Below are 14346 nucleotides of genomic sequence, written 5' to 3'. Positions count from 1 at the left end.
GCAGCAGAAATGACAACAAATATAACATGTTTAAAGAAACAAATACAAGTGACATTCAGCACATTGAGTGAGTTAAGCTGTTTACCGAGCATGGTGTCCTCAGGGTCCAGCTCATAGTGTGAAGGGCTGAGAGGAAGGTTGATGGCATTTATCCCCTCCTCCTGAAGCTCAGACACTAGAAGAAATAAGTTACAATCACACCATCAGACTAAAACAATCACATAAACAATCAAGATATAAGACATGCTGAATTTTTGTTAGCCTGTTCTTTAAAAAACATGTATTTACATCTCATGTAGGGCTGTGCGATATGACCAAAATCTCATATCCCGATATAAGAATTCTATCGTCCCGATAACGATATAAATCACAAAAATGTAACATTTTCTGTAAATTCTGTGAATCTCGGGCAGCTCGACTTGCGGGAAGTGTTTCCAGCTGCGCGTCATGTAGCTGGAGTCGAGTGTTTTAACCGATGTATGAAACGATACATTTTTAGACATAAGTTGTAAAGGCCGCCGTTTTCTTTGTGAGTATTTATTACACGGCGTGCTGCGGGGAAAAGCCTGTTCTAACGTTTGAGTCTAAGGTTTATTTTTTAGCACCTGGCGGCTCTTTTTTACTTCTCATCCGTAAATAATCTGCTCTTTCACGTGATTCAGTTTATTTTGAAAAGTCTCAACAGGATCTTGAACTTTATTGTGAAAGGTTACCATCGTTGTTGCTAACCACAATGCATAAAAACAGGCGCTTGTCCGTCCATAGTGTGGTTATATAAAATATAAGAGAAAGAGAGAACTTTAAGAAATTAATATAGCCACTACAGTGACCATCAAAACTATGAAATAATATTGCCGTAAACAGTTTATTTTGCGACACCACGAAACAAACGATAGCGTAAAATGAAACGATAGACGTTTTTATATCGTCATCCGATATATATCGTTATATCGAACAGCCCTAATCTCATGTGTCAATAAACATCTAAATTATAAGAGGAGTGAAATTTTACAGAGTTTTTAAACGTTAGCCAATTGCTGAAGAATAACCAATAATTCAGAAGTGCTTCAGACTTTCACAAGCAGCTGAGCACTCTCATCTTTAACAAATAATTATTTATTAATAGAAAAATCATTTCCATTAACCATTTCTGCCATGCACGCACGTACGTGGACACAGATAGCAGACACAAACACACCCACTGGTCTACAAAAAAAAAAGTTTTTGTTTCTAATCACTGACATTTTGACAGTTTTGAATATCAATGTATCAACAAAATGTCTGGAATTTCAACTCTTGGCCACCAAAATTGCTTGTTCTGAACCAACAACATTTACTCATCGTGCTTGGATTCAATTTTCTCTGATATCAGTTTTTCACTTTTATACCTTGATGAAATCTTGCCCCGTGCTCATCGCTGTCATCCACATTTAGTGGGAACACAATACATGAGGATACAAAAACTCCATCTTTAGTAACACTGATACACTTTCAGAAAGTTATCCTCAGCCTCAGCATAATTCTCTGCTCCCCCCCAACAAACAAAAAAACAAAAACAAAACTGTTGACAACCTGCACGAATGCCTCTGATGTAGTTGGCTTCAGTTTTCCTTTGAACCCGTCGTCAAGCATCAACGCCTTCCTTAATTTTAGCTCCACTTTTTTCTTAAATGCTATAATGTGCCGTCTTTTCTGTCCAGTCACACTAGCTGTCCAATACTTGGTACACCATAACTAAAAAAAACCAGGACGTGCTAGACGAAAATAGTCACCAAGTGAAATTTATTAGAGGTGAAAGAATCCCAGCAGCACTGGCTTGTTGGCCAGTGTTATCAAAAGCACCAGGAGAAGAAATGAAACCAGCTTTACTTCAAAAAATAAACAGTAAAAAGCTGTGTGACACATCTTTGAAATGCCAATCAATCTGATAACTCTACATGCAGGGCACACCAGCTAAGACAAAGACCAGAATTATAATCATTTGAGGTGTTCTGCAGTAGTTCGGACGTCCCCCCGATTCCACGTATAAGTGTTGGGAGCCACTTGACGTCAACCAAACACAGAGCAGTGCTGCTTCCTGCTTCTCAGTGGGCTTTAAAGCAGCCCAGCATGCCCTTCTTCACAGCATGTCAGATACCTGAGGAGGTTTGATCGCTGCTGATCTGTGTGTGTGTGTGCACGCAGTGGAGTGAACATCCCGTGCATTACTCTGCCTTCACTGGAAAAACATCCTCTTAATCAACACCATCCACAAGTGCCTGGATGTACACTGTGTCTCCATGAGCAGACATCACATCACACAGAGGTGTATGAGAATATTCCTACAGAGCAACACACACCTCACCCTTTTCGATCCGTAAATTGCCACCCACTTACCCACTTTTGTTTCCCCTGGGACAACGTGTGAGTGTTGTGGAAAAACGTCAAGCTTCAACGAGAAGGTACAGTCAGTGATGCAAGTGGTAATACCCTCAAGAAAGTATTCAAGATTGACAAGTCGTTTGCCAGCGAGCATATCTTGAATCTTATAATGACCAGAAGTCAAAATGACCCCAATTTTCTTTTCAGTATGACCCCAAACAAACGACTGATCCCATAAACGCATCAATGTTACCCACAGACTTACATATAACTCTTTTTGCAACCTTTGCAACTGTATTTTGTAGATAAAAGTGGTTGGAAATCAGGTGACAACGAGCTAGTCACCAAGGATAGTGAACTTTTTTCCAGCCCTAGAGACTCGGGATGGGATAACCTATAATCAGTGTTGGGACTAACGCGTTATTAAGTAACGCGTTACAGTAACTACGTTATTATTGTGGTAACGAGCACGGTAACTAGTTATTAAGGCAAAATCAGGAACGCGTTAGTCGTTACTGGGATTTAGATAGGGTCGTTACTCGTTACTTCGTGTGGTGGCTATCGCGGAGCTTCCACAGATTCTGTAACATTAGCAAGTGGTGGAGGCAGCAGGTGGATGAGGGAAAGGGGACGCAGAAGGAAAAGAGACCCGAGGCGGCCGCTGGTCCAAGTGTGAACTTCAGGTAAGAAGTTATGACCTGCAGTCTATCTGGGTCAGATATAAACCAAGTTTAGGTGGAGTTTATTTTCGTTATTCTGACTTTTTCCGTACTGCGTACTAGCTAGCATGACAGAGTTTCTATACAGCTGGGTGGGTGCTATGAAGTTAATCATGTTGAACTTTATTTTGTTCATAAGTTATTAGAGTTGCCAACCGTCCCGTCTGGTATTCAGATAAAATATTACACGTTTCTTATTGAGGTGAAAAGGAACAGTTTGTCCCGTAATTCAGCTACAATGAAAAAGACACAAAGCTGGAGTTATTCTGTGTCTTTGCTGCACAGCTGCCTCTTCTTCTTTCATTATCCCCCTCCCTCTCCTGTTTCTACTTCAATCATGAAAACTGATCAATGATCAGCTGATCGGCTCTCTTGTTTGTTTATCGCCCACTTTGCGCCAGAAAGAGGAAACCAGCCGATGTTGCGTTAAACAACAGCAGCACGTTTAAGCTTGATCAGCAGTTGTTAGAATTTATTTAATATTAATTTCTAGTATCAGCTGATGTTTGCTGGAGCCACAGCTGCAAAAAAGCTGCTGGTCATGATATTGGTTTGTTTATCTGGTGAGAGGGAAACATGAAGATGAAACCAGGAGATGTCCTTACTGAATCATCAGAGCTGTGATGGAGAAACAGGTTTACCTTTTAGGTGACATGAATGAGTTGAAGGGAAGTTATGAACTGTTTCTGAGAGAGAGATAACCCCAGGATCCTTTTTTAGGTAGCTGACAGTTGGTAACTGTGCAGGTGCGGATCTAGCAAAGTTTTGCCAGGGGGGCCGGTAGGGCATTAACAGGGATAGGTGGGCACAAAGAAATACTTTTCTTTCTTATTCTCATTTAAAATGTCTAGCTTTTAAAAAATAATTATCTGAATCTTACAACAAACGATTGATAGATTGATGCATATATACCATCAAAACAGTGAACATCACTGTCACAACAGCGTTTGTTTTCATTCAAAGGCTTTATGATTTTTCCTATAATGGTGGGCCGGTCTCTAGTCAAAACGCCCGGGCCGATTTTTTGTCCCAGTCCAGCTCTGTATGCAGCTCATCTGCAGTCTGGTGTTACCTACATCTTCCTATTCAGAAGGCAGAATTTCCGAGTTCTGAGTACAATCAAAGCACCACGACTGCAGTTTTTGTGTTGGATGTAAAAGGCGCACATGACGCTGTGACGTAGGCTAGAATCATGGCAGCGGTCAATGACGGTGCAGGCGTGGGATTTCTCTTGTGGAAATATGCACATTATCTTTTCCTTTCTATTGGTAGGTGGCACAGTGCACTTGTAGCAAGTAAGCAAGCTAGAAGACTGGCAAAGTTGTGGAAGCAACACATTAACAAGAGAATTCTGAGTAAAACCAAAGTTACTTTCCCTAGTAACTAGTTACTTTGAAAGTAACGAGTAACTTGAAGTAACTGAGTTACTTTTGATAGAAGTAACTAGTAATGTAACTAAGTTACTATTTTAAAGTAACTTACCCAACACTGCCTATAAGTAAGCTTGAAGTTACTTAATTTGAATGCAGTCCAGTTAATATCTGCTGCTTGATTTACAAGGTAACACAAAAGAAAATAACCCCAAACTGAAAAATGTTCTCAGTTTGCTCATCTACAATGATTTAACAGGAAGTTATAGCAGGCATACACCGGCCTGTTTTAATAGATAACAAATAGCTGCATTGCTGAGGGGGGCATGCTGTTGCATGTTTACACAAGATCTATCAGACAACCCTGTATGTATGCAGTGGTAACACTACGAGAGAGGCTTTTTAGCCCTTTATCTCAGCCAGAATCATTTTAAATCATTTAAACCTTTGTAACCTGAAGTACACAGCAAGAGTACACTCTACACTATGCATGCTTTCTTGTATTTTTCTGCCCACTGCAGATCTGCTGACAAAGATGCAGAAAGTGGAATGGTCATCAGGCCAATTAGGTCTGATTGTAATCTGGAAAACCCATCAGCTACTCTGCTCACTAAGTCCCAATATTTCCGGGCTCTTGGTATAGCCGGTGGATATCCGGGCAAGTACTTCCTGTACCATGTCCTAATCGTTGTTTACAAATATGGCCTTAATTTTAAAAAAGCTAACAAAGAGGAACGTCATTCCCAGATGTACAGCTACACCAGGGAACAGCTAAAGCACCCACCCATTATTGGCCTGAGTAAGTTGATTATTTAGTGTTTTGTTTGTGTGATTTTTATTTCTTTTTTATGATGGCATTTATTCTTATTTATATTTTCAATCCTCCAGGAAGAACAATAAACCTATACAAAGAGACACTCATTAAAATGTATTTCAAGTTATCATAAAAGTGTGATATTACAATTTTTGGTCATACTGCCCAGTAGGCCGGCACAATAAATCGAAAATTTATTGTCATCGCGACATCAGCCTGCGCGATGGGCCCATCGCAAAAGACGACGTAAATTGCGATAACTGGGTACCTTAAAATGTTTACACACGTGCTTTAAAGAATTTACCAATCAAAGAAACCCCTTTACACATTTGACCAGTCGAATAGAGCCCTTCACGGCATTAACCAATCAAATGGATTAGAGGCCCGCTTCCTACGCAGGTGGGGAGCAAACAACGCTGCAGCAACGAGTCAGAGTTGTAAAGGCCGAGAGCGAGACGCATGACGAGAACGCTACTGACTATGAACTCGTGCCTAAAAAAGAAAAAATAGTACCTCATTTATTTGGAGGTACTTTGGATTTGATAAAGACAACGTTCTCTAAACACAGGTACTCTGCAAAACTTGCAGAACACTCGTGGCAACCACCAGAGGAAACACGACTAATCTCCACCATCATCTTCAACAACCACAGAGAACTGTTTGAAGAGTTCCAGAAAGACAGGGCTAGCCAAACAAAGGTTGCTAATGTTAAGACAAAAAGCACAGCAGTCCAACAGCCGTCTCTGTATCAGAGTTTTTCAAGTGGAACAACTTATGAGAAAACGTCGAAGCGGTACAAAGAAATAACAGAGGCCATTACACATTTTTTGACAAAGACATGATGCCTATAAATACAGTTAGCAGAGAGGACTTCACCAGTCTGATACATAAAGTGGACCGGAGAAGCCGCATCCCCTCATGAAACTACTTTTCCCATGTCGCCATTCCACAAATGTACGAAACATGCCGCAAGACCGTCACGTCTGAACTGAGCCAAGCTGAAAACTACGCAAGCACTACAGTAAAGTTTCCTCTCCAGTTTTGACTTACATCATAACTACTTGGTGAGTGGTAAAATGATGAACAACTGCATTGAGATAATTTAAATTATGTTTATTTAAAACTAATTCTAGAGACCAGGAAGGATGTCTTTCAGAATTCAAGCCTCAGAATTTTTTTTATGTGGGCAATGTTTCAATGTTAAAGTGCACTTTGTTGTTACACTGCTAATACAGCAGCTTTCAAAAATAGTGGCAGTAAAACAGAAATTATGCATTCGTTTTTTTTTTTGGTTTTTTTTTGCTATTTAAGTCATATTGTTATCGCAGTATTGATCACAGTTATTGCACATTGGAGGTTTTCCTAATATTTTGCAGCCCTACTGCCCAGTCCTATGACAAGCAATGCCTTTGGGACTCACAAATGCAAAATCTCTTTTGCTCTTTACATGGGCTCCTTACCTTTATACATCGAAAGCCTGCTCAAACGCTATTGGTCAGTATTGCTAAGAATTAGAGGTGGGAATCACCATACATCCCACGATACGATATTATCACAATACTTAACGCACGATACGATATTATTGCAATTTTTTAAAATATTTTGCAATATTCAGATTCTGTACATAAAGGTAAACTTTATCAATATTCATTTTATCTAATATCAAAGTCTCACACTCAGTCTTTCTCTCATTTCAGTTTTATTGTTGACAAACTGAACGGTTTGTATTACAGTCTAGTCCAACTTAACTGAATCAACCATCTGGTACAATTATAGCTATTCTGAACTATGCAGTTCATGAAAACTATGCAGCCCCTTCAGCAACTGAAGAATTTGAAAGTAAATTAAAACAAAATATAATTTTACATTAAATAAAAAAGTTTTAAACTTAATTAAAATAAAACATGTCTTAAATTAAAATAAGTAAACTGTCATGTTTATTGCTGCCAAAAAAAAAGTTAAACACATTTGAACAGTGAAGGAATGTCAGGATTCTTGCTCAGAAAAAGGATCAACATGCTCTGAAGTCAGAGCATGTTCCAGTCCACAAAAACATTTTTTGTAACAAAATATCGATTTCTGCTGTCCCTGTATCGATACATTATTAGCAAACAAAATATCACGATACTACACAGTATTGATTTTTTCCCCCACCCCTACTAAGAATACCAACAGATACCAGTACCAAAAAACTTGTCTTATGCCTTTGGGTTCTATATATTAATTAGAATTAGATAATTAGAAGAGATGACCACGTTTTGAATCAGGTTATCAAACCCACCTTCAAACCAGGTTTCTCTCACATTATTATTTTTTATTTTTTTTGCAAAACAAAAGTGTATACTGCAACTAATCTTCGCTGTCGTCACTGGTTGGTACCAAATTTACTAGTCGTTTAATCGACTCATTTAACTACTCAATGCCAGTAAATGATTGTGTCCTAAACTTTACGCAGCCTTCTGCCACCAGGTGGCGCATCGTTGTTGAGAAACATTAAAAATCTGTTAATCTAGGCCTCGTCTTTTTGCTAACACTATTAGAATGAGAACGCGGATACAAGCGACAGAAATTAGCTTTTTTCCAAAAAGCAGATGGGCTCTCGCTTAGCAACAGTGTGAGGAGTTCGGTCTGCCTTCTGAATGCACGATCTGATATCCTCGTGTTGGTGTTGTTCCCAGATCATCATACTAAAGGTTGTTCCAGGATCAACATTGCAAGTGACCAATCAGAATGTTGTGATGTCATACGTTTGCGACTTCGGGAAAAACCGGCGTAAAACAAAAAACTGTACTTAAGCTGCGAGAAACCGCCTTTGTCCGCCGATCAACGGACCCTAACCCTTTAATAAACGCTAAGCAGAATTGATATTGTCCTTGCAACATTGGAATTTCATAAATGCACGAATGGGTTGGTGCGCAAAAGAATAACGTCACAATAATGTGATTGGTCACTTGCAATGTTGAACCTGGAACAACATTTTCATGATGATCTGGGAACAACACCAACACGAGGATATCAGATCATCCCTTCTGAATAAGGCGTTCCAGCGACCTCCTACCAGGAGTAGGCCCAGTTTATTAGTGTTTCAGATGTTATTATTTCTTTTTGTAATATTTTAGTAATACGTGAACATCTTTTGTAGTAAAATGTCTTCATATAATATTTAACATCAGGTTGTTTTAAGTGTTTTTCTTCTTTGTTGCCTGTTTGGAGTATAACGTGTAACGTGGATAACGCAGGATACGAGGCGCTGCACATTTAAGTGGCATAATTCATTATTGAAGAATGTGATTAATGGTTTCAATTATCTTTATTACTTGTTTTTGACATTTCCTATTAAACAGTTCTTAAATTTAACTTAACACCTGAGTGATTCTTAGTTTTAGATTAGTCGGTTAGTCTAGTTTTATTTTCCTCATTTAGTCGACTAAGAAACTAGTCGCCAGGAAACATCCCTAATGGGGCTAGTTCCTCTATTCTTCTATTTCAATCACAGTTCAACAAAGACACATATGGAAAAAGGGAATTTAATAAGAGATAGAACAATTACAGCAAGCAAAAAACATCTAACAAAGAGCTATAACTAGATTGTTAATAATACAGGGATTATTAAATGGCTTTCTGTGGTCTACTCTACATTTTGTAACTTACAAATAACCTGAAGACCTGTGAAAGCCGCCCTCAGTGGCTGAAACTACACAGTCTCATGTGGGGGTACAGCTGCGGTACAATAACACCATACTAATTAGCACAATGTGATATTACTGTTAACCACCACTTGTGCTATTTAAGGTAGAGCGACTTTGTTTAACCCTGGCTAGGTGCTGAGGAAGTATGGCGGGTAGATTCATCTGAATATGGCATTAATTCACACCCCTGCTGGGATTCTGCATCAAGCAAGATTTTGCTCACCCCTTTTTGCACAACAGATTTCATTTAGTGACATTACGAGCGCACTGAAAGGGATTAAAAGGCATCCCGAGTCTTCTCACCACACATCACTCCACCCCCTCCTCAGTCCACTGTCATAAAATGAGGATACGTATCCATCCGCTTGGTTAAATAAGGGTAACACAATAAATAGCTGCATGCCTCCTGTCTAGTGCTACATACGGGGGAAAGATGCTGATGTCCTACCTGGAGGGCATAACGCTCCACAGCCCATGTCTGTCTGTCTCCGTCCCCCAGTCACAAGCATCCTCTCCTGGCTAGCAGGACCAGCTCTGTCCCCTGCGTCTCATTCTCCACAGGCTGAGCTCTCTAATAGCTTTAATACACCGACTGACCCCAAGATAAATATTAAAATTGTTTGATTTTTCACAGAGGATATAAAATTACCTGTCCTGATTCATGTATTGTATTTGCTCCATACTCAGTGTACACAGTTCTGCAGAGCCCTCGCTAATGCTCTGAAACCTCCTGACCTTCTCCTCTCTTTTCATACCACCTCGTCCACATCACATAGCTCTCCTTCCCTTCCTTCACATCCCCTCCAACCTGTTCCCTTTCTTCCTCTCATCCAGTCATTACTCCCGTTCCAGTCGGCGGCCCCTCTCTCTCCCCGGCACATGCAGTGACAGCCATAAATGTCACATGGACCTAAATTTATTCACTGATCAGTACGAGAGCGACCAGCCCACGTTTTCCATCAAATCATAGAACACACTGCAGACGTCCTACACACTGCTCTGTGCATATATACTCTGTGTGTGTGTCTGTGTGTAGGGGACATGAGCCCGTATTGATATAATGAGATTGCATGCATGTCCTATGGGCAAAGCAAACATAAAACGGGGCTCAGCTGTGCAACAGTATCCTGACTGACAGAAAGTAATCATCCGACTGAAGGGGACCTTTCTCATTCCATGATAAAACCTGGCCTTCAACAATGAATGTCATCTGTGGAGCCTGTTGTATTTCCAGCGCAAGCCGGTATGGTAATAAACTGAATTGAGCATTTAAAAGAAGCCTTTCGGAAGACATTTATTTAAAGCACGTTCCTGGTAGTTAAAATAGAGCGGGGTTAAAGAACTATTACAGAGGAAGATGAAGCGGGCAGAGGTGTCCATGAGAAGTCGAGTGAATCGCTATGAGCTCCACAGCTGCTATTCTGTACCTGATCCTGACCTCTGACCATGTGGAGCAAAGCGAGTAAGACCGAGTGCATTACAGATAACTGCTGGTCAACCAAATGATCAGTGTCTTCACCAGCTTTTTTGACAAATGTTTCCAGAGATATGCTGATGGTACCGAGACGTCATTCATCGCTCACAAGCTGACTGATCTTAGGCTACGTTCACGCTGCAGGCGAAAGCGCATCAAATCCGATTTTTTGACCCTATGCGACCCATATCCGATCATGGTATGACAGTGTGAACGGCACAAATCCGATCTGGGTCACTTTCATATGTGGTACTGAATCCGATACATATCCGATGTTTCAGAAAGCGACTGCTGTTTGAACCATCAAGTCGCATTAAATCTGTCTTTTACGTCACTGACACAAGACAGACGCCAATTATCAGCGCCGGAGAAGACATCGCGAACGCTTCCTGGCCATCCGGTGAAACTGCTGGGAAGACAACGTTGGAGAAACGTGAACATTTTATTTGTACTGTATAATCTGCAGATTCTGACAGAAATCTGCAACTATCCTTTGAAGCTCCGCTCCTCTAAAACAGCAATAAGGATCATTATTAGGTTATTTACATTATTATGTAAATGACAAAATAACTTAAAGCAAAAATTGGGAAACGTAAAGTCCGAAGTCTTTATATTAAGGGCCATCAGGCAAACAATACTGTTTGCTCTGGGTCTAAACAGAGCGGTTGTGTGTGACGTCTTCTTTTGCGCATGCGGCCGCTTTGAGCGTTCACACTAGAGCGCGTTTGCTGTCGCATTTTATTTGTAGTGTGAACGAGCAGACAAAAAAATTGGATTTGATCAAAAAATCGGAATTGAGCATCAAGACCTGCAGTGTGAACGTAGCCTTAGTGTTTTGAAACCAGACGTGCTCTGCTATCTATTAAACCATTGTAGGATTCTACTAGAGCATCTTTAAAGGATTCACAGTTCAAAACAAGCTGTTTTACCTCTCCTTTCTTCAAGCCAACTTTCATCTGTAGCCCCTCACACACAAAACTTTGGCCAGCAGGAGGGTGGTGCTTCTGTGTAATAACAAGAGCTGAGTTCCTGGACCTTACCATATCAATAAGCTTGAATTCCTTGTACATACTCAATATTTGAAACTGCCCATGTTTAATATAATCATCCACAGCTGGAACAGTGCATATATTACAGAAAGGTTCACTTTAAATACATACAGACTGAGGCAACTTAAAACAAGCGAATGACGCGCACTCTGTTAGACTTTTGCAAAGTGTCCTGACATCATAAAGGCTTGCATGGCTCTCCAGTTTTTAGAAGACGCGGTTTTTGGCAGCACCACTCGCACCACCCCTATAGATCTGGATTCCTTGGCTCAGCATATCAAGCCAACTATCACAAAGCTAGGGGTCAAAGTGGACGCTGACCTCTAGCTTGATGTCAGGGCAGTGCATAATTTGAGCTTTTTCTAACTAAGGCAGCTGGCTAAAATAAAAGCCAATTCTTTCTAGGCAACACTTTGACACGGTAATCCACGCCGTTGTCACCACTCGGCTGGAGTAATGCAATGCACTTTATATGGGCGTTAGTGGTTCCTCCATCGCTCGTCTCCAGATGGTACAAAATGCTACTGCCCGTCTTTTAATTGGCACGTGAATATGAGCACATCTCCCTCCATTGGCTGCCCATTCATTTTAGAAGGAATTTATTTGCTTATAAAGCCCTCAGTGGTCTTGCCTCAGCCTACTTCTCTGAGCTACTATGTCCCTATGTCTCTTATCTAGTCTTCTGTACAGCACTTTGGTTCCTTGTGGGTCGTTTTTAAAGTGGTTTACAAATAAAGCTAATACTGTATGGTAGTAAGGCATTACTCAGTCCTCCCTGGAAATAATTCTCCATGTTTTTGGAAATATACTGAAAGGAGAGTGGAGAGCTTGGCCTAATATATCAGACCAGAATGAATGAATGAACTAGGTTGCCAAAGGATCCACTGGACTAGAATATCATTTTTAAAACAGAGGACAAAACATTTTTGGACATTCAGCACCAGGAAGCTTTAAGCTGCAAGTCCTTGATAATGAGACCGTGAGAGTGGTAACACAACAGTTAATTTCATCCAAGCCAGAGGTCTGAACTACAGATGTTTCCAAAGTAAGCTGGTTATGCCAAGCAGCTCTGCTGGTCTGTTTCTTTGTAATGACAGTCGACTAACTGAATGTGGAAAAACTGAGATGAAGTGTTGAAACTGACCGTATTTTATATTAACACATCTCAGCCTGTTTATTGTCTATTTAGTACACAAATGTGAACGTTTGTGGGACATATTGATATTTCCCTTCAGTAAAAGAAAGGGATATATTATTATTTTTAATTGTTTTCAGGATTCTACCTCTTTGTGACGAACTCAGCTGCCGCGTCCTTTCCACAGGCTATGTGTCTGTTTTCTTTATGAGTAATGCATGCCAACACATCTGTGTTTGTTACATAACAATCATCCTTTCCTCTGCATACCTAAAGACCAGGCGGACACAGACGTGAGGCTGTAAATTCCAATTTACACCAGACAGGTGGCCAATGACCTGCTGGATGTTAAGAGGTTAACACATCTCAATAGTTCAAATCAAAAGTTTTGTAAGTGGATGTTTGATTAGATATAACAATAATCCAATAGTTTGAAAAAAACATTTTTTTTGTCACTATTTAACTATTTTTACTGTTCTTGCCCACCTGGGATCAAATTTAGTGTATGTCACCCACAAACTACAGTGAGTCCCAATCCACCCCTTTAGAATGACTCACCCTAGTATTGGCTCTGAAAGGTTTGGGTTAATTTGTTACTCATCTGCATCTGTATGTAGCTTGTAATTATGCTGAAATAACTGCAGCCTGTATGTCTGATCCAAAGTCAATTTCTCTGTTGTTAAAGTGAAATGTGTCTTAGCTGCAACACAAAATGTTAAGCTGCTAAAAGCATGATCCATAAAACCAACCTCACATGAACTCTTTATTACCTAAATTAAATTAGTTGACCCGGAGGGAGCACCCTGGAAGGGAAAAAAAAAAGACTAATCCACATATAAATTGTCTCTGTATATGTATACCTCCTTTAACAACTATTTTAACGCTCCTTATTGCCTTCCAAATAAGTCAAACTACAAAATAAAAGCTGTTGTGAAAGCACGATGAGTGCTGCCTCTACAGTGGTTAGCGGGCCTGTGTTCCCTCTTGCCTCATTCCTCGCTTATTACAGTAGTAGCGGATTCAATACCTTACATGGGTACAGACCACACAGCCTGCGGCCATGAAAGCACACACGGGACACCGCACGTTGTAGTTAAAGAACTTCTTCTAAGCTTAAACATAACCAAGTGCTAAAATGCTAAATATGTCGGCTCTCTGAAACTTCAGTGCGTAGTAGTAGTGACTTATTTTTTTGGAGGCTGTGAGTACAACGCTGTGTGCATATACTATAAAATGTGTCTGTAAGAGGGTTTAGTTCAGAAAACAGTGCATTCAGAGGAGCAGAAGAGTTGCTAGACTGTTAACTTTGTTAGCTGTTTACCTTCTTTGGCTTTTTTCCTCCTTACCAAAGTTCCACCAAGTTTCCCAAGGAAAGAGTCATCTTTCTTTCTGGAAGACGGAGATTTGGGCGTCGGAGACTTAGGAGACGAAGGGGACTTCTGAGGCGAAGAAGCCATGGCCGAAACGACAACTAAATCCGGGACAGTTAACTCAAAACTGTCCGAGTTGACGTGGAAATGAAAGTTTGTTAGAAAGTCAAAGTAAAGAAAAAAAAAACCCAAGGGAAAATCGCTGTCCACTCCCTAAAGCGGAAACGGAATTCCAGACATTTTCTCCCGAGGTTGGCTGGAGTGCGTGGCCCCTCCTCTGCGGAGGAGGGCTGGGAGCAGGCGGGAGGCTTCTGACCGCGGGAACAGGGTCCAACTCGGTCTAGAGCTGTCCTGGGAGCAGCAGG

At 40.6% G+C, this 14346-nt stretch overlaps 1 protein-coding gene and 1 long non-coding RNA gene across 2 annotated transcripts in view; both read right to left on the bottom strand.

Annotated features, from left to right (window-relative positions):
* Positions 1-14266, bottom strand: part of parvaa (parvin, alpha a) — a 36212-nt gene extending 21946 nt beyond the window's left edge. Inside the window, exons 1-2 of the mRNA XM_085169092.1 lie at positions 13933-14266; positions 86-175 (exon numbers count right to left, since the gene is read on the bottom strand). Of these exons, the coding sequence (XP_085025218.1) occupies positions 86-175; positions 13933-14068 (226 nt within the window). The 5' untranslated portion in view covers positions 14069-14266. The remainder of the gene's footprint in view (positions 1-85; positions 176-13932) is intronic.
* LOC146513609 (uncharacterized) lies at positions 550-13926 on the bottom strand. Its single transcript, XR_014875458.1, has 2 exons — positions 4573-13926; positions 550-2755 (listed from the first exon to the last, which is right to left on the bottom strand). It is a non-coding gene; the product is annotated as an uncharacterized LOC146513609 (long non-coding RNA).
* Positions 14267-14346: the final 80 nt, after the last annotated feature.

The sequence above is a fragment of the Neolamprologus multifasciatus genome, chromosome 7 (genome assembly GCF_963576455.1).
Source record: "Neolamprologus multifasciatus chromosome 7, fNeoMul1.2, whole genome shotgun sequence".
Lineage (NCBI taxonomy): Eukaryota > Metazoa > Chordata > Actinopteri > Cichliformes > Cichlidae > Neolamprologus > Neolamprologus multifasciatus.
The sequence above is the reverse complement of the archived record's forward strand: the minus strand, read 5'-3'. Positions and strand labels throughout refer to the sequence as shown.